The sequence below is a fragment of the Furipterus horrens genome, unplaced genomic scaffold (genome assembly GCF_987537825.1).
Source record: "Furipterus horrens unplaced genomic scaffold, mFurHor1.1.pri manual_scaffold_9, whole genome shotgun sequence".
Taxonomy (NCBI): domain Eukaryota; kingdom Metazoa; phylum Chordata; class Mammalia; order Chiroptera; family Furipteridae; genus Furipterus; species Furipterus horrens.
The window spans coordinates 84,617,516-84,636,093 of record NW_028327179.1 but is presented as its reverse complement, the minus strand read 5'-3'; the positions used below and the strand labels follow the sequence as shown (position 1 = coordinate 84,636,093).

Genomic DNA, 18,578 nt, shown 5'->3' with positions numbered 1-18,578 from the left:
AGCACTGTGGAGGGGCTGAGAAGGCTTAATGGCCTTGCTGCACAGCAGCTGGTCCTATGTAAGTGCGTTGCTAAAGAACCAACAAAATTGAAACTTGGACACCCAAAGAGGAAAGAGACTGGGTCAACCAAGCTTTGCCTTTGTAGTCAGTGTTAACTTCCCTTTTATGAGCCCTGGGACTCAAAGACCCTTGGTCATCCCATTAGGTGAGTGACATAATAAGTGTTTGCCATTTGAGATGTAGTTTTAAAAATGAGCTCTTTAGTGTGTGGCGCCTGAAGGGTCACGGAGGGTGGGGGGTGGGGCTCTCCATCACCTCTCCCAAGTGAGAATCAGAGGGTGTTTCCATTGAGGGAGAACAGAGCAACACACACACCCCCTTCCCATGCTTATTCCTGGAGGTGAGAAAGAAACTGATAAGAACTGTCCCCACTCTTCCTCCCCTGGAGGAGACAGGCCCCTTCTCAGCACCAGAACTCTTCCTGAACCTCTTGACTCATGCTCGACCCCAGCCACCCCAAATTTCCCAGTGAGCCAAAGCTACTACTTGAAGGCTCATGAGGGAATGACAAACCTTTGCATTTTTAGCGAAAGCAGAGCCAGTTCACAGGGGTCATGGGCTTTTCACTCACTACACTCAATTTATATTCTGTAGAAAAATAGGTAATAAAAGTAGGCTGTGCCCTTTAGAAAAACCGAGGGGAGGGAAGTGCTGGGTGAGGCAGAAACGTCCATCAACTGATGCCAGGCTTCTCTTCTTGAGAGCGCAGCACATGTGGTGAACCCTCCAATAAAGCCATGGAGTCAGGGCGCAGGCTGCACAGTCATTTTCTTGCTCATTACCTGCAGTCTCCTTCCTCGCCCAGCTCTGATTATAGAAGCCAAACAGTGGTTCTCTCGTTCCTGTCATAGCAGCCTAGCAACAAGAGTAACCCCAGCTGCAGATCAGCAATGTAAGAAGCAGAGGGAGAGGTTACTCATGGCCTGGTAGGAAATGGATAGTTCAAGATAAATGAATTGGTACTGCCTGCCATTTTTACTCGCCGTCACTTTAATCAATAAGGGAAAAGGTGAATTGCTATTGATCTCTTCAACATCTCTCAATGACACTGTACAAATTACAAAAATGCAGGGGGGTGAATGGGAATGAAAGAGGAAGGACAGATGAAAGAAGTCTGAGCAGTGTGAGGATGCCCTATGTCCCTGGAGTTAGTACTCCCATCACTGGGTGTTAGGCATGCTCAGGTGCACATATGAATGTGTCTCAGGGAGCCCTTCCTCACACCTTGAAGGGCTGGCCACGGAGAGCAGACTCACGGCCTCCCTTTGCACTTCATGTGCTTACTTTGCCTCATCAGGGCAACAGGGCATGTGAAGCCATATGGCTTCTTTTGATGCAAGGCTAGAAGTCTGTATATCTGATCCCTAAGGGCTGGTGATTTTTTGAAGTTGCTATACTTTCGTGGTGGTTGGCTGGGCTATCTCAACAGCTGACCATAATTCTGGATGGGAAAACAAGAATTTAAAGCTTCAAGGGCAATCTCTTGCTTTGCAGTACTAAACCCACCCTTGGGTCAACTGCCACAAAGAGCCAGACAGGCAGCAGATACAGTGAACTATCTTTCATCATTTTTGATAGTAACACAGATCATGGCTTCTGGGGTTCAAACCTGTCTGTTGACCGCAGAGGTTGAGGTCAAAATGTGAAGTCTGATCTGAATCCTGAGGCAATGACCACATGCAGACAGACAAGATGACATTCTTGTTTTTAAAATCTATATATATGTAAATCTCTAGTCTTACTTAGAGAATCAGGAAACAGGACACATTGTTATGATAGACTGGCATAACCACCCATACCAGGAAGACACACATTTAGTTTCTGATTCTCAGGGCTTAGTTGAACCTACTGGCTATACGGAAGACTGAGGAATCCCTCGGCACTCTGGGATAGCTTCTGTTTAGGATAGACTGCTTATCAGAACCAAAAATCAAGAAAAAGGCAATGTAACAGACTTTATGGCAGAAGGGAAAATCAACCAAAGTTTAGCACAATAAGGTAAAGAATGGTCAGAGCTCAGGTTCCAGGACCAGCAGTTCTCCTGTTTTAGTAATTGGGTCTAATTATTCAGATGCAGATGAGAAAATAAACTGATCAGAGGTCCCTCTCCAGGTCACACAGTGCCTTCAGCTTGTATATGGCTATTCATCACCTGGGGCCTGGCAGCCCCTTTCTACGTAAGTAGGAATAACTGGAGGGATCGGTGGGAACCTCAGCACCATGCTTTAGTAATCACCTTTCAGTATTCTCCAGGCGGAACAGGGCCTAATGCTCCCATTTTACAGATGGTGAAACCAAGCCGAGCAGTCACATATCAAATATGAAACAGGATCAACTTAAAAAAACCCATGTGTGACAGCAGTGAGAGCCCTTCAGGATGCTCTTGACACTCTTGCTTAAATGACTCTCCAGAGACAATGACTCAGGGGTGTAATTGTGTAATTCTGAAATCAGTGACAACACAGGTCCCCAGTCTCCCCCTCCTCCTCCCACAAATACCTGAAGGGCCAAAACAAAGAACAAAACAAAATGCAAGTTACAAAGCTGCTGATGTGTTTCGAGTGGAAGTGCTGAGATTAGGAGGAGGAAGTGGGTAAGTACACCCTGGGCATTTGGAAATGGCCACGTCTGCAGCCCTGTAAGCTGATGAAGGATGAGCTCTGGCTGTCTCTTCTAGGCAGACAGAGCGGTTGGCCCTGCCCTCCAGAGGTGGGGAGCATGGCTGTGAGAGGACAGAAAGATAAGAAACTACTATTTAGCAAACACCACTACCCCTCTACAAGGAATCTTCCAATTTCGAAAGTGACCCTATTCTAAAATTACCAAATGGCAAGTGGCCAGGCCAAAAATCCATATCCAATCAGTGGTAATGGACTATTTGTTGCATTTCTTCATATAAGGTTGCAGCATTGCTATAAAAATCCTGGGTCAGTAGTTTTAGATTTATTTAACGGGAGAGGTAACAGCATTCCAGCACTGCCAGCACTGTAGAGAATTTGGAAGTGAAGTGGCATATGCAGCCTCTGGTAGGGGATGAAGGGACCTACTGGTCCTATTTGCATGATCTTCCACCTCTGGCAGGACATTCAATGACAAAATCCTTTTCTGATAACCATCAAATAGAATCCCACTGCATCAAGAGAAGGAAAAGGGAGAAGAGGGAGACATTGTGCTAACTTGGAAAGAAAAAGTGAAGTAATTTCCAGTTCAGTTCTCCTTGCTGAATGGATAGCTTCTGTCTTGCTGTCCACTGGACCATCCCAAAGGAGCTGGCTTACCCCTTTCAATCCTCGTTAACCCCTAGACATTTCTTTAGAGCTTCAGCCTGATGTTCCACTATCCTCCCTCTATCCTCCAAACCCCCAATTTACTACAGATCAAAGATAAACTTTTGGCAATCTTAGACCACTGTGGTCATGGTAAGAGCGCTGCTAATCCATTAGAGGATAAGGAAGCCAGGATCTAGTAAGTCCTATTTCAAGTCGCAGTGACACTGGGAAAAGAGCAAGGTCAGAAGTCCTGTGTAAACAGAGGGAAAGCATGGAGAGCCCTTGGTATTGGCAGATTACCTCCAAATACCACTACGGCAGTTTGAATGCATGACGAGGATACTCAAGCCATTATTTCTTAGATGCCACTGAGGTATTTGTGGAGTCCTGGCCTCCCCACTCCTCGATGGTGGTTTGCCTCAGCTGTCTGTAGTCAAGTGCAGAAGAGGCTCTGCACATAGGTTAGGACTCTTTGGCTTTACCTCCAGACCTTTGATTTTCCACTAAATGTTACACTGCCTGCAAAGAAGTGGTTCTAAAGTGTAGGACCTTGCAGAAGGAGAGGCAGAGACCCTGTCTTTTATCTTACTTCATAGAAGAGCCTTGCAGGCCCCTGATGGTACTTGAACACTCTTGAGGACTTAGTCCAAGGACAGCAAATAGGTTATTAATGCAAGTACCAGATCCATTTAACTGGCAGTAGCTTCTGAAAGCCCTGTTTTGAGAAGGTTCTGAGTCCCAAGCCAATGTAGTGCTGTGAGTGATTGGACATGTCTGCCATGGATATAAGACTGGATGGGGGCAGTGTGTACATATTTGCCATCACTGGCTTTGGGGTGTGTCAAGCACTAGAGAGGACTAACTATTGTTCTTTGTTGATTCTAATATGAATGCTACTCCCAACACACATGCCTATGCCCAGCCTACCTCCCTACTCTGGGTATAGTGGTTTGTTCACACTGAAGTTCTAATTCTAGATTTTAGCTAAACCCCGAGGGAACTTTCATTCATAATAAAAATGATAATGCAAGCTGTTGTTCACTGAGGGTTTATTATATACCACGGTTCTAGTGCTGGGCACTCTACACATATACATTATCTCTTCGATATTGCTATGAAAAAGGCACCCTTGTTATAGGTGAGATGATTCGTTAACAGGACTGCTGCACTGCACAACCCCAGGGACACCATTCGGATTGGATTCTGTCATGTACTGAGACTGGCCTGGTTTTAGAGAGGCTAAGAATCGTGTCCAAGATCACACAGTAAATAGTGAAGCTGCAGTGAGAACCCAGGCGTAACTCTGCACATGCCACTAACAGAGTTTTTGTTAAGCAACCAGGAAGGGAAAGATGCCTTAAATGTTCTGAAGATGGGTCTACGAATGAGCTTTTTGTCCTTCCTGAATATGTGACACATGTTGTTCAGACCAGGTTAGGGACCTCTGCTGTTCATTCTAAAGCTTGCTCATAATCGTATTTCATGCACCACAGCATTTCATAACAGACCACTGGTCACTTTCATTTACAAAATCCACTTAAGTTTGGCTGACCAGAAACTGTCACGGGTGGAGTGGCAAATGGGAAGTTCATCAGTAAAGCCTGGTCTGGAACAGAGGATCTCATCCAGTCCTTGGCCACAGACACAGGGAGTGGCCATGACGATGACAAGAAGAAGGCAGGGTGAGGCTGGCTCATTTACCAGAACAGTCACTCCTGTGTCCTTGAGGGAGTCACACTGGAACACCAGAATGTTAGTATTACCTGGAGAGCAAATGCAATCTACAATCTGCTTACTCTTTGCTGGCAGGGCAGGCAGCCCTGCTACTGTATATTGAGAGCTGTGTCCTAAAAAGATATCAGTTGAATTATATAATTCCAAGGGGAAATTAACACAGGCAGTGGGAATGTCTGGGAATGGTCCGGACAAAGAAAACTGGGAGGCATGAGGCCTGAAGACCTCCAAACATGCCAATATGAAAGCTCACATGCAAGTCTACATGGGTGTTAGTGTCCTGTGTGAAGTTTTGCAAACAGAGACTGGGCAAGCTTATATGAGGTCATCTTTTGTGTGATCTGCTAGCCAGAAGGTATCAATGAAACAGAAAACTATTTTCCAATTAGGCTTCCAGAAGCAAGTGGACAGACTTCATAATAAGGCATTTCCCCTGAAAAACAAAAATTGTGAGCTGCTTTCCTTCAGATCTTTCTTATTATATTCATATTAGCCTCCTTAAAAAAAAAAGAGTTCACGTACAAATCTTAAGAAGCAGTAAGTATTCAGGATGATTGAAGAGATAAGAGAAATGAGGAATTGTTACTAGGGGCACCTAATATATCTAATTAAAATAAATGGCACCCAGTTCTCTGAGCACAGTCTTTACTTCTGAGGAGCCCAGCAGCCTCTATCCTCTTGATAGCATTTCTCCAATTGTTCTGGGTCATCAGCTCTATGTAGCTATATAGAAGGTAGACTAGGAGGCTAAATGTGCCTGGCAACAGCCGCCTTCTCCAGGGATGGCTCATAAGGAACATTATTTTATGGCAGATAGGTGGACAGAATCAAATACGATAGGTGGCAGGGGTTCTACTTAGCAAGGATTTTCATGACCTTTTGTTTGTAATGACAATTTTGCAGTGAACCAGTAAAATGCATTCCCCAATGGCAATCACTGCCCACTATACTCACTTCAAGGCCTCAAATTAGATGAGGTTCATAGTAAGTATTGTGGACCATTCTAGTAGAAAGGTGCAACAGGAAGTCATGTTTGGAACATTAATATGGGTCAGAACTAAAGACAGAGCAGAAAAATTAGTGCCAGGGACTTGGCATTGCTAAAGCTTCTACTTGTGGAGAAAACTGAATTTGTCAGGTCTAAGGACCATGCCTCTTATTTCTTTTTACTGGTGCAAACAGTAAGAAAAGCAAATTGAATTGGCAGAGAAAACACAAGTCTCTCAAGGAAGAGTATACAACAGTAGGGACCAATTCCCCAGGGAAAGGAAGGCTCCCTCTTCTAAAAAGGAATTTGTCCCCTGGGATATTATTACATCCTTAAGACCTTCTTACATGTCCCAGGGAGGCCAAATATCTTGAGGTCCTAAACCTTACTCCCCCTTATTCTGTCCCCAGCCCTAATAGCCAGCCTGGGATGTGAACACTGGCCTCTGGAGGGCAGTGAGGCCTATCCAACCTATTAACAGTCAACCTGTATGACATAATTACAGGTAATAGGATCATGGCCAAGCCAATGAAAAATCAGGCCCAGCAGCTATTTTAGAAGAATGGATGCAATTCTATGCTTGACTGGCTGTGAAAGTTCCAAGCAGAAGAACAGGGAAATAGACACCAGCCTAGCTGAGCCAGCAGCTTTGCAGAGAGGAATCCCACTGGAGCCAGCACACTGTTGGCACCCACCAGCACCCACCAGCAAATGCTGCTGAGCTTGCTTGGGGAAGCTACTGGTGACTGGCTCTCTGAATTTAAAAGCCGATAGAGAAGACCCAGTAGCCAGGGAAAGAAAAAAAGGCAATGTGATAGAATCTCCCCTTCTTCATTTTAAGCTCACCTCTTTTCATTGTGATGCCATTTGCATTTTGGGGCTGGAATGGGATTAGAGGGCCCTCCTTCTAGGGATTTTAGAGATACTTGGCAAGGGCCAGGAGCCCAGAAATGAAGGGGCTATAAGTGGGCAGATAACAGACTGGTACTCTTATGGTGCTTACAGCCTATCACTGAACAGGAATTTGTTGACTTGGACTTCAAAATAAGCCCTTCATACCTCATTAATTGTTTGATCCACAAAAACAGAGGATGGGAAACATACCAGCGAGGGAAAGGGACAAGTAGCCTCAATTAGGACAGTGATGAAGGGACATTAATCCTGTCTTTTTGAACACTGGGATTTTTTCTCAAACACTCATGTATTATTATTTCACTACCTTTAAGTATTCTGGTTGGACAGATGGGGCGAGATCAGGGTCCCATAGTAAGTCCATAGTCAGGTCTTGGTAATGAACTTTTTCAATGAGAAGTTCTTGAAATAGCAGCTGTGTGTCTGTCCAGCCTCAATACTCATACTCCAAAGTCTTCCTCTCTGCCCCACAAATGCTGAGTTTAGAGAGTTTTCCCAAAGAACATAAAGGACGACAAAAGAACAGGCCTACTTCCAAATTTCTAGAATTGGGTCACAGGGAATCAGTTGATTTAACCAATATGCATTTATTGAGTATCTCTTATATACTAGGCAAAAACACAAAGAACACAAAACAAAAGCAAGTTCCTGTCCTTGAGCTGCTTACGATCTACTGGGGAGGTCAACACAGATCCTTCACCATCATTGGTCAGGAAATGACAGATGTATGCATGGGGTGCTATGGGGACTGAAAGAAGGGCATCATACCCAGCCTGGGAGATAAAGGGAAGGCTTCCTAGAAAAGGTGATGTATCTTGAAGGACAGGTTGGAATAAGAAGGCAAAGAAGAGGGATGGTTGATATACTGGGGGGAAAGCTCAAGTTGAACTAAGGGATGGGAGAGAGAAAATGGCACGATGTATATGTGAGGTCAGTTCCAACGAGATACAGGTTATGAAGCAAGTAGTGGTGAGATGTGAAGCTGGAGAGATAATCAAGGATATGTATAAACTAAGGAAATGAGATTCTACCCCAGAGGAGTGGGGAGTTATATGTTTATAAGCAATGCACTTACTCAGCCAGATTTGTCTTTTAAGAAAGATTAGAAATAGTATTATAGGTACATATAGTCCTATTTCATATTGTTCACATACATGATCAAACTGAAGAAAATAGGTTACAGAGGAATCATATGAAAAGCAAAGCCCATAAAGGTCAAACAGCGGATGCCGCAGGAATGAGGACGCCAGAAGACATAAGAACTGTGACAAGCGCAGAGTAAGTATTTCGGGGACGTATGTCCACAGCAAAGTCCTCAAATCAGCACTATTCAACCGGTGGGCCCCAAGAATTTTTAAAACATGCAATACCTATTTAGTCAGGGCCACTGACCTCTTTTTCCTTAGACTGTCAAATTAAAAAAAATGACAATGACCAACACAACAACTGTCTGGTATGAATGAATCAAAATTATACCTTTTTGTTGTTGTTGCTGTTGTTAGGTCAGCAAAAATTATATTTTCTGGTGTGCTGCAGATTTTTAGTAATTGGTTTATGTGTGCCATGAGATGAAATAGATTGAAAATCACTGATCAAAAGGAAAAAAAGTCAGTGCCCCTGACTAAATATTAGGCATTCTGTGTTTTAAAAATTCTTGCGGCACACCGGTTGAAAATCGGTGCCTTAGATCCCTGTGCAGTCTTGTGAGCATCCAGAATCAGACTCCGTGGTTCCTTACTTGAGATGAACTCGTAGTCAATGCTGGGCTTTCAGGGAAGTCCTTTACAAGTTAACTAGTTCCAGATATTTGAAGGTTGAGAAATGATAAGACACAGTGAGAAGAATGATTACCTTCTAATGGCAAAGCTGACAAAGTCTGGGGAGAAAAAGCACCTAACCTGATACGCAGACACTCGGGTGTTGGTTATGTGCCCTACAACAAGCGCTGGGGATTGAGGCAGGTCGCTGTGCGTCTCATTTGCCTGAACTTTAAAATTGGGATATTTTTCCTCCAGGCTTGCTGTTAAGATTGAAATGAAACATGAAAGCACTGTTATGCTAGAATATGCTATGTAAAATAAAAGTTTGATCACTATCAAGACAGAAATTTCTACTTGAGCCCCCTTCAAGGAAAAAGCCGTAAATGGAAAAACATAAAGACCAATTGGTGGGTGATGAACTGTCAGGAGTGTGGGGAGGTGGGAGAAGCTGTCTGGAGAGCATTCCCTCTTCCCTGGGCAGTGGCACAGAAAATCTAGAATAGGTGTCTTTGTGCAAATGAGTGAGACAGTGCCGGACCGCTGGCTTACTTTTCCATCAGGTTACTGTTTGTGGCTCAGGGAGGGATACCAAGGGGCATGGCACTCAGGGAGAGCCCGAGAGCAGCGTGTCACTGGCCTCACCCATACCAGGTGTCCTTCACGCTCCTAGATTTCCTGGTGGCTTGAACTATCCTCACTGCTTTGATCTAGAAATACAACTTTGCTACTGATCCTCCTCCCATGTGTCTCCTGGACAGAGAAGGGCCAACAGACAGCTGGGAACGGGAAGAGTGAGAGAGCATATACTGCAGCGCTGGTGGAGAAGGTGGAGGACAGTGAGTGCGGTGCGGGAGGGGAGAGCAGTGTTATCTTTTTCAGATACGATGCTAGACACTCGGTGCTTTAACAATGGGGACAGAACACTTTCCTTTTATTCTAAGTTTTCTTTCCCAGACAAATGCTCCTCCATAAATACATAACAATATTCACTGCTGCATCCATATTCCCAGAAACATAAATACACATTCTTCAAACAGCAACAGCTGCTTGTAATGCTTTTATGCATCTTTGTTTGTACAAAAGCAGGGGGTAGTGGGAGAGAGGGAATCCAGGGCTGTGCCCTGGCCACTGCAGCCTGCAGAATGAGCTCCCCAGGGGGACATCCTCCCTTTGATGCCAGCAGGAAGAAGGGAAATAGGTCAGGGTAGCAGCCGGAGTTTTCAGCTGTCCAGCGTGAGGACATCATTTCCCAGGCAGCAGCAAAGGGCAATTTCTGAGATCACAGAGAGGACAGAGGGGTCACTGAGAAAGTCCTTGGAAATGATCACCGAACCTCTGTATCCTGCCCCCTACCTCAGGGAATTGCACCTCCTGCAGCCTGGAACTGTGAAGAGGGTTAAATTGTGGTATTGATCTCCTTAATATCACTGGACCGCCACTTCTTTAGAAGTGCAGGTTTTCCTTAGCATGACCCCCGTGCTGGCTAGCTGGCCTCTGGCGAGAAGGTGTGAAGAGATCCCAAGCCACTGTTTTACTCACAGGCAGGGCCCCATAAGAAGAGGATGGCGTGGGACTGCCAGATCAATGTTTCAGACAGGAATACCAAGGCGGGAAAGACTCACTTACCCAGGACCACACGGTAACTGGAGTGTGAAAACCTAGCAGTTTGCACTTTTAAGCCAGTTACCTACCCATTAGCTAATGCTATCTCTCACCACTCCTGGGAAGATGCTATTAATGAGCACAATTCTCCATCTGGGAAATTACCCCAGATATTCCTATCCTTGGCAGCATGGCAAGAGGCAGTTGTATTGAGGGGTGGGGGGTGGGAGGGCAACGGGGGTGTCACCAAGCACATGCCATTAAAAGGGACACAGCACTCCTAGCTCACAGTCACAGCTACAGCAACAACACACACAAACGCTCTCACGTTGTATGGTCCAGAAGTAGTCCAGCCTCAAAGGCAGGGGACACAAGAGCAATCTCCTAACAAAACATTTAAACCCAACTCTGTACAGCAGGAGTCAGCAAACTTTTTAAATAAAGGAACAGAGAGTAAATATTTTAGGCTTTGCAGGCTACATAGCCTGTTTTAATTATGTAATTCTGCCGTTATAACACTAAAGCAGCCATAGAAAATACACATAACAATTAGTGTGTCTGTGTTTCAACAAAACTTTATTTATAAAAATGGGCAGATTTTCCCACCCCTGCTATATACCAACTGAGTCAGCATGGAAAGAACTGTTGAGCTTATTCGATTTTCTTTGAGTAAAAAGTAAGCGAAGTTCTTTGAGAGTTCTTTGGCTGCTTTGGCCTTCAAGGTCACACAGGGAATCAGGTAAAAGGCAATCAGGTATCTAACCCTAGGGCAAGAACACCAGAACACGTAGACCACCGACCTGCAACGGTCCTTGCAGATCTCAGCTCAGGAAAAGGAACAAAAGCCAATAGCTGAAGAGAAGAACGATGTACTAAAAACGGAGAAAAAGAAGAAATGGAGGGGAGATGCTCAGAAAAAAGGAGCTGAGTGATGGCTATAAGTGTCAGTAGCATCATCTTAAACCACATTTGAGGAAAGCAGGGTTATCAGGTCTCAAGTTAAAGGCGAGTGAGGGAGAATATCTACAATGCAAAGAAGAGACTTGTCTGAGGCTGTGCAGTCTCTACTTGAGGAATGAATGAAAAGACTACATCTGTCTCTTCACTCAAAATAGAGAAAGAGACAGGCTGCAATTCCTGGGCTGGTTATTCATAGCCAAGACATTGTACTTTATTCATAAGTAGGGGATCACTATTTAGGGCCAGTTACCCTGCTCCCCAGCTTTCTGTCCCCTCCCCCGCAGAGGGCTGACCTAGGGGCAGTATCCGTTACAGAGTCCCTCCCACACTCCATATCCTCAAGGGGGTTTACCGGTTCACGTGTGGGGGTTCAACAACGCCATACCTTTGTGGGAGCCACACAGGGGCTCAGGAGGGGCTGTGAAATCAAGATACCTGTGTGCTTCTCCTTTCCCATATGGTAATGGAGATTTACAGTAACTGGGAGAAGCATGCAGAGAAATTCCGGCCAAAAATAAGATAACAGAAAGAAATATTTCACCGGGAGGAATAGGGGAGGGTCAAGGACAATCACATCTTCATAATACCTGATTGCCCGAGCTAAGTCTGATTATCAAGGGGCTAGGAGTAAGGTACAAAACACCAGTTCCCCTGTGGCCATCACAGCCACGCCTGGCTCCAGGAGAGACCCTGGAGCGGACCACGGCACAATGGAGACTGCCCTGAAGGTAAGAAATATACCAGGTGGGAGGCTGTAGACCCACACTCAGGCATCCAGGCAATTACATGGTACTTTCTCCTAAAGGTGGGAAGGACCTCCGCATCTGGGAGTACCAATGCATCCGGGTTTCTAGATCTTTGAGGGGTGAGGAAAGGAGGGCAAAGAGAAAAGTTCCGCAGAACAACTTAGGGAATAAAAATGAAGGTATACTATACAGGTAAAGGCAAATGAATCAACCTCTAACAAAAATCTGTCTTCCTTCCTGCACTGTTCAGAAAACGATTTTCATATATCATATAAACAAAAACAACCAGAAGAATAGGCTATAACTGGCTTCTTTAGTCAAAATTCCAAATTATCCTTAGTTTAGGCCATACTTTTCTTTCCTCTGGATAAAGATATTTCAAAACAGTCAGCCCAGGTAATGAAATGAGCAGCTAAGAAAATGCAGAAAGGTTCTTTATCAAGAGATAACCCCCTCCACCCCCAACTTAGGGCTGTGAAAGACTGGGACACTACAAACGTGAAAGATAAACGTCAACTTTGCATCAGACTAAGGATTTGCAAACTCACATGCCTGGAGCATCAAAGAAGATGGAGAAAAATGTTATCTTTTTCAACAGTCGAATATGAGCAAATATGCAAACAAAGGTAAGATCATAATAACCATGAGAGAGTAAAAGAGCTCTGGGCCACTCCCTCCTTTTGGTGGTCAGTGTTTTCTTAGACCCCTTGTGCTTTTAGGTATCACCAGCGGGCCAGAAACATGATCAGGAAGAAAAGTGGCTGGGGAAGCAAGAGTTGAAAAAGAAAGGGAAAGAAACTTTAGGAGATGACAAACAACAGGAGGATGACTATGGTGAAAAATGGGAGGCAAAACAGAAGTGTGATTGAGACTGTAAGTCATGAGGACGTAAGTAACAAATGTCCCAGGCAATCAAAAGTGGTGATCTTTTCCTTCTATCCAAGAACAACAAACAAGCATCTGCTGCTCCTAATGTCTTTAGGTCGCGACACTGAGTGGACTCACCTCCTTTCTCCAACATGAAACTGCTCTGTAGTTCCTTATTCAAAGGCCCACACAGAGAAAAGTTCTCCAATATTGGCCCCTTCTACCTAATCAGTGGGCCACTTCAATAAGTCATTGATAGACAACTGGAGTGTTTGAATTCTATCTTTAATTGATAAAAAGGCAAGCTACATTGTGCAGTTACAAAATATGGGGGAGGGGGAAGGCACCTTGCATGGCAATACAAGATTTCTTCTTCACAAACATAAATGCATCTTACCAAAAACAAAATAGAGGGCAGCGTGAAACTGAAGAGATAAGTAATGGGTTCAGCCTTGCCCCTCAATGTACAGACAGATGGCCAAGAAATGTGAAACAATGCCCAGGTGGTTGCAGTGGATGTTTGAGAACTGGAATCCATATCTCTCAAACTAAGAATTCAGAATTTCTTTTGCCATACCACTTTCCCCAAATGAGAAGACAAGTGCTAGAGAAATTCCAAAGAGGTAACGACCAATCGCAAAAAGTACTGCTTAGTCAGGAGTCAAAGTGGTGCTTCTCTTGCCCTGGCCAGTGTGGCACAGTTGGTTGGAGCACTGTCCAGTAAACAGAAAAGTCAGAGGTTTGATTCCCAGTCAGGGCACATGCCTGGGTTGCAGCTTTGTCCCCAATTGGGGTGTATAAGAGAGGCAACCGATCAATGTTTCTCTCCCTCTCTTCCCTTCTCCCTAAAACCAGGAAATATGTCCTCAGGTAAGGATTAAAAAAGTGGCGGTCCTCTTGAGGCCAGGATAGTCCGACATAAGCATCTTGGGCTAGCCTGTTCTGTACCTCTCACACCTAATATATTTGCTGGTGATTCAAATCAAAAGGAGATGCTGAAGCTTACAGGTACTTGTATCATTTATCATCCCCAAGAGGCCCACAGGTCTGATCTCAAAGATCTAAAAAGACCCATGCGCAAGATAACCTCTAGGAGCCCATAATCTTTAGCTCTGTGTATAGTATGCCGGAGGGGCCCTACGGATTTGACTGTAAAAGGGACGAGGACAAAGGCAGATCTAAAAATCCTAAGCCTGAGCCCAGCACACTACCTACCCCCACTGTTCCTTTCTTGTGCCCACCCAGCAGGATTAATGGCTGGCACAGTCCTGGAAAGAAGACAGATCTGTTGACTATGACTTGATAAAAATTAGCAGGTAGCTGGGCACCATAGCAGATGAGAAGCCTATCTCCTGCCTGTAAGAGCCAGCCCAACAGGCAGAAACAAAAATACAATTAAATTAAGTCAGAAAACTCACTACAGAAAATGCAATTACTCAAAGATACAAATAAATGTTCAAAGAAAATTGGCCCCTGACAGGGTTAGTCAAGCTTCTAAATCCAGCTGGAGGCAGGCAGCACAGGCTAATTCGCCAAGCAGGAGGACTGCAAAGCTGTAAGCTCTCTGCACCAGGATCCTGTTCGCCTGATCACCATGCATCCCAGGACACCAACGGGGAGGAGCAATTTGGGGGTGGCTGGCCAATGATTCAGGGCTCCAGGAAATAAGATGTGGGCAGACGCAGAACGGATCATGGATGTGGAAGGTTGAGCACCAGAAAAAATGACAGACTGGTCTCTGACATGGCAGAGAAACATCAGGCCGAGTAGGCCTGCTTTCTCACTCCTCCTCATACAAGAAACAACTGGGAAGATGTCCTACCTCTCGCTGCAGCACCAGCTCCTTGGTGAAAAGCGTTGCTTCCTCACTGAAGGGCTCTCCCTCCTGCACCAGGCCTGGGAGGTTTCGGGCTCCTCTGGGGCATTCGATGCCTGTGTCAGGAGAAAAGGAGAGTTAGTGATGAAAAGGGAACACTAGTCTTAATGTCCAGCAGGACGGTCTCCGGACACTTCTGACAAGGCTGGCATTGGATCAGAATGCCAACATATCTGAGATAAGGTAGAGGTAGTGGGAGAAAGGAGTTCAGTTCGCTCCAGGTGGGGAAAACAGACACTATCATGGCAGCAACACGGGAGAGGAGCTCTCCGTCACAGCATCTGGGAACTGTCAGGAGGACCCAGTGGGTTCCAAGTTATAGGTAAAGGGGACACACATGCCAAGTCCTTGCCTTGGACTCTTCGCTCCTCATAGTTCTAGCCTCACCATTTCAACCATCACTTACACAAATGGCCCTCTTACCTAGATTATACTGAGAGTCGAAGCCGTCTTGCATCCTGAGAGCCATTCCAGCTGACTCCTACACATTTTTTCTTCGCTATCTGATTTTCCCATCAAATTCAAAGTGTTAACTCAGTGTCATTTTCCTCTTCAAATAAGCTTTCCTTTGTGTCCTCTGGCTATATTTTAGACAATAGTACCCCAGTGTTTCATTCAGAATCAGAGACAGAAAAACAAAATACTGAGCAAGTATCAGGTGTCTGAAGTCAGAGAGACATGGATTCACATCCTAATTCTATAACTTATTACTTTGTGGCTTTGTCCAAGTTACTGTACCATTCAAAGACTCCAATGCCCTACCTGTAAAACTTGTACAATAATATATCTATTTCATATGATGGTTGTGTGAACTAGGGGAGATTATGTATGTAAAATAACGTAACACAATGTCTGGCATACAAAAAGGTTCAATGCATTTCAGCTCTTGATTATTTGATCATTATTATCATTATTACTCTTTGCAGCTACCCATGCTCAAAATCTCAAACATCTTTCATTTTACAACTAGCCTGTAAGATCCCTGAGGACAGAATCCCATCCTTTACACTTCCTTGTATCCAGAGACAGTATTTTATACAAAATAAGTGCTCAATATCCAATTTAAGACTGCCTTTTCTGCCCTAGTGGGTAATTCAGTTGATTAGAGCATTGTCCTGATATGCCAAGGCTGTGGGGTCAATCCTTGTTCAGGGCACATGTAATAATCAACCGATGAAGGCACAAGTAAGTGGAACAACACAATTTCCTCCCTCCCTCTTTCTCTCTCTCCCTCTCACCAATGAATAAAATTTTTTTTAAAAGACTGCCTTTTCTTCCTCTCTTTGATTTAGTTATCCACTTTGAAAATACATTTATTGCTAACAGTGCTCATTTGTGACACGCCATGAAATAAGTCATGTTTTGCTGTGTAAGTTAGACTTCTAAGTATTTTTCCCCAAGTCATATTGCAGTATAAAGTTGAACTAGGCTAGCGAACATAGAAAAGAAAACAATCAAATTAGGGGGAGGATGCATTTAGGGCCCATGTCTCTGATTCACTGCTGGTGGCTCCTGCTGCCATAAGACAGGATTGTGAGGTGTTACTTCTTATTTACCAACAGCCTGAGGTGAAGGGACAAGAGGTCTGGCACGGGGAGACAAAGTAGCAGAGCATCTAGACTACTGTACACATCTGCTGGGGAGCCTTGGGGAGAAACGGAGTCACTGCTGGCACAGAAGGCACATCTCTTATGGATGAAGCCAGGTGGCTGTTCATGTTTCTGGCGACAGCACAGATTCAAGGTCATAAAGGTCAGAGTTAGAGGAATAGTTTATACCTTGCGTTTTCAGAAGCTCAAGGAGAGAGCTTTCTCTCCAAGCCGCAAGGGCCCACAAAAGGAATATATCAAAATCTAAGGACACGCTACACGGGTAGCACAGCATCAGGAGAGGAACTACAGCAGGACAGCCGCTTGAGCTGGTGGCCAGGGCCATGCTCCCACCCACGCCGAGATGGAACAGCTGAAGGCCCCACTCAAGTGTCACATAGGTAAGAAGATCACCATGGTTGCCTCATTCCCAGCACCTCAGCGCTAGGCTGCATGGGGAAGTGAAACTTATTTCTGTAAGACAGCTATAAACTCAGAGCCCAAGAGACTGAGAATAACCTTGAAGGCAGAGATGGGGCTGGAGTAAAAGAGAACGAAAGACAGCCTATGGCTTTTACAATACTAATAGCCAAAAACACTTTTCACTTTATATCTGCAAACTAAGCAAGAAAAGAATTGTCAGAGAGAAAAATAAACAATTCTATTAAACTTTTGGGCCACGTAACTATAGTAGATAAAGCATCACTGCAGAAATAGGAATAATGCTAAAATAAGTGTTCACTTTGTTCCTACCCTTAGCAATAACTGGGCTGTTGCTGGTAGGCCTGTTATGAACAGGAGCCTCGACTTGGGATGAGGCCAGGGCAACTCACTGGGCAGCAGGGCTGAGGGGAAAGAACTTTCCCTAAAAGGGAGCAAAAGATGACTGAGGCTCACTGGATGAGTAGATGTACATGTCCTATGCCTCTGTCACTTTCTTGGTATTCTGAAATATCAAAGAGATCCCAGCAGTTCTCTTTGAATCCTAGGAGATCACCAAGTGACTAAATGCAGAAAACAAGATGGCTCAATGAACCCAGGGAGTTAAACAAGTCAAGCTGAGATGCACTCAAAATACCTTTCAGAAGAGAGTCCTCTGGGACTGTGGTGACCATTGACCAACCATTCCATGTAGACCAACGGCAAAGGAGGGCCTCTGTTAGGTGCTCCTCCGCTTTCCAACCCAACTGAGCCACAGCTGTTCAAAAGGAGGAAGCTGAAGTAGGCAGTTTCCCTGCCTTTCTTAAGTGGAAGAAGGAAACATCCATGCACATCAATTCCTGTCAAGCAGGTACGTGAGAGAAAGAAGGGCGAGCACATAAGTTGCTCGAGAACAGGAGTATTATGTCTGCTTTTATCATTTTCTTCCTTTTCTTCTGGGCAGGTTCTTTACTTCTCTTTGGCTTATCTTCTCAGAAGTCACCCTTTCCCAGTCATAACTGGTCTCACTGTCCCATCTCAGCTCAGGGTCAGATGTGGCTTGGCTGACACTACTGATTAGGACAGACAGAGAGGAGTAGCATTTTAAAAAGTCAGTGGAAGGAGGTACCAGAGTTAAACCCAGGCATTAACTCTGGAAGAACAAAGAGGGAAAATGAACCATTCCTGACTACCCATGAGTATCTAAGAATTGACATAAGTCCCCAGAACATAAAGCTAGTAGTGGCCTATCAAGAACCTTAGATGTTAAAGCCATTGAAAAAAAGTACAGTTTTGGAATTGAGTGACACAGTAACCAGGGGGTGTTATAACCCAAAATGGAGAGTGGGTAGGAGAGTCCAGGGCCCTGGGGCACTCAATTTCTTGTTGGGCAAGTGAGCAGTCAGGGGAGTCCAGAACAGCTGGTGTTTATACGTAAAGTGAAGGGGTGCTTGACACAGTGATGGTCCTGATAGCAGAGTTTCACTGTCAGACCAGAACAATGAGGCAGGGGAATTCCTACATACTAGGGGAGACCCTAGACAGAATACCAAAACGGGGGTTCAGAAACGCGGAGTGCACCGGGGAGGGAAGAATCCATTATCAGACCGGGGTCAAAGTCAGATCCAGGACAGCAGGAAGGGTCTGAGGATACTGAATGTCTGAATGTTAGAAATCAATGTGCAGATGAGTGCTTTGCAAATTTTATGACCCATGTACACATGGGTCTATACACTTTATACAATATAACAAAGTTTCCACAAAATAATGGTTAATCTTGACTACATGTGCTGT

At 44.7% G+C, this 18,578-nt stretch overlaps 1 protein-coding gene across 1 annotated transcript in view; it reads right to left on the bottom strand.

The window, feature by feature from the left end:
* The window catches only part of SND1 (staphylococcal nuclease and tudor domain containing 1), a 427,097-nt gene that overhangs the window by 83,167 nt on the left and 325,352 nt on the right, over positions 1-18,578 (bottom strand). The window contains exon 16 of the mRNA XM_090287466.1: positions 14,722-14,831. Within this exon, the coding sequence (XP_090143592.1) occupies positions 14,722-14,831 (110 nt within the window). The remainder of the gene's footprint in view (positions 1-14,721; positions 14,832-18,578) is intronic.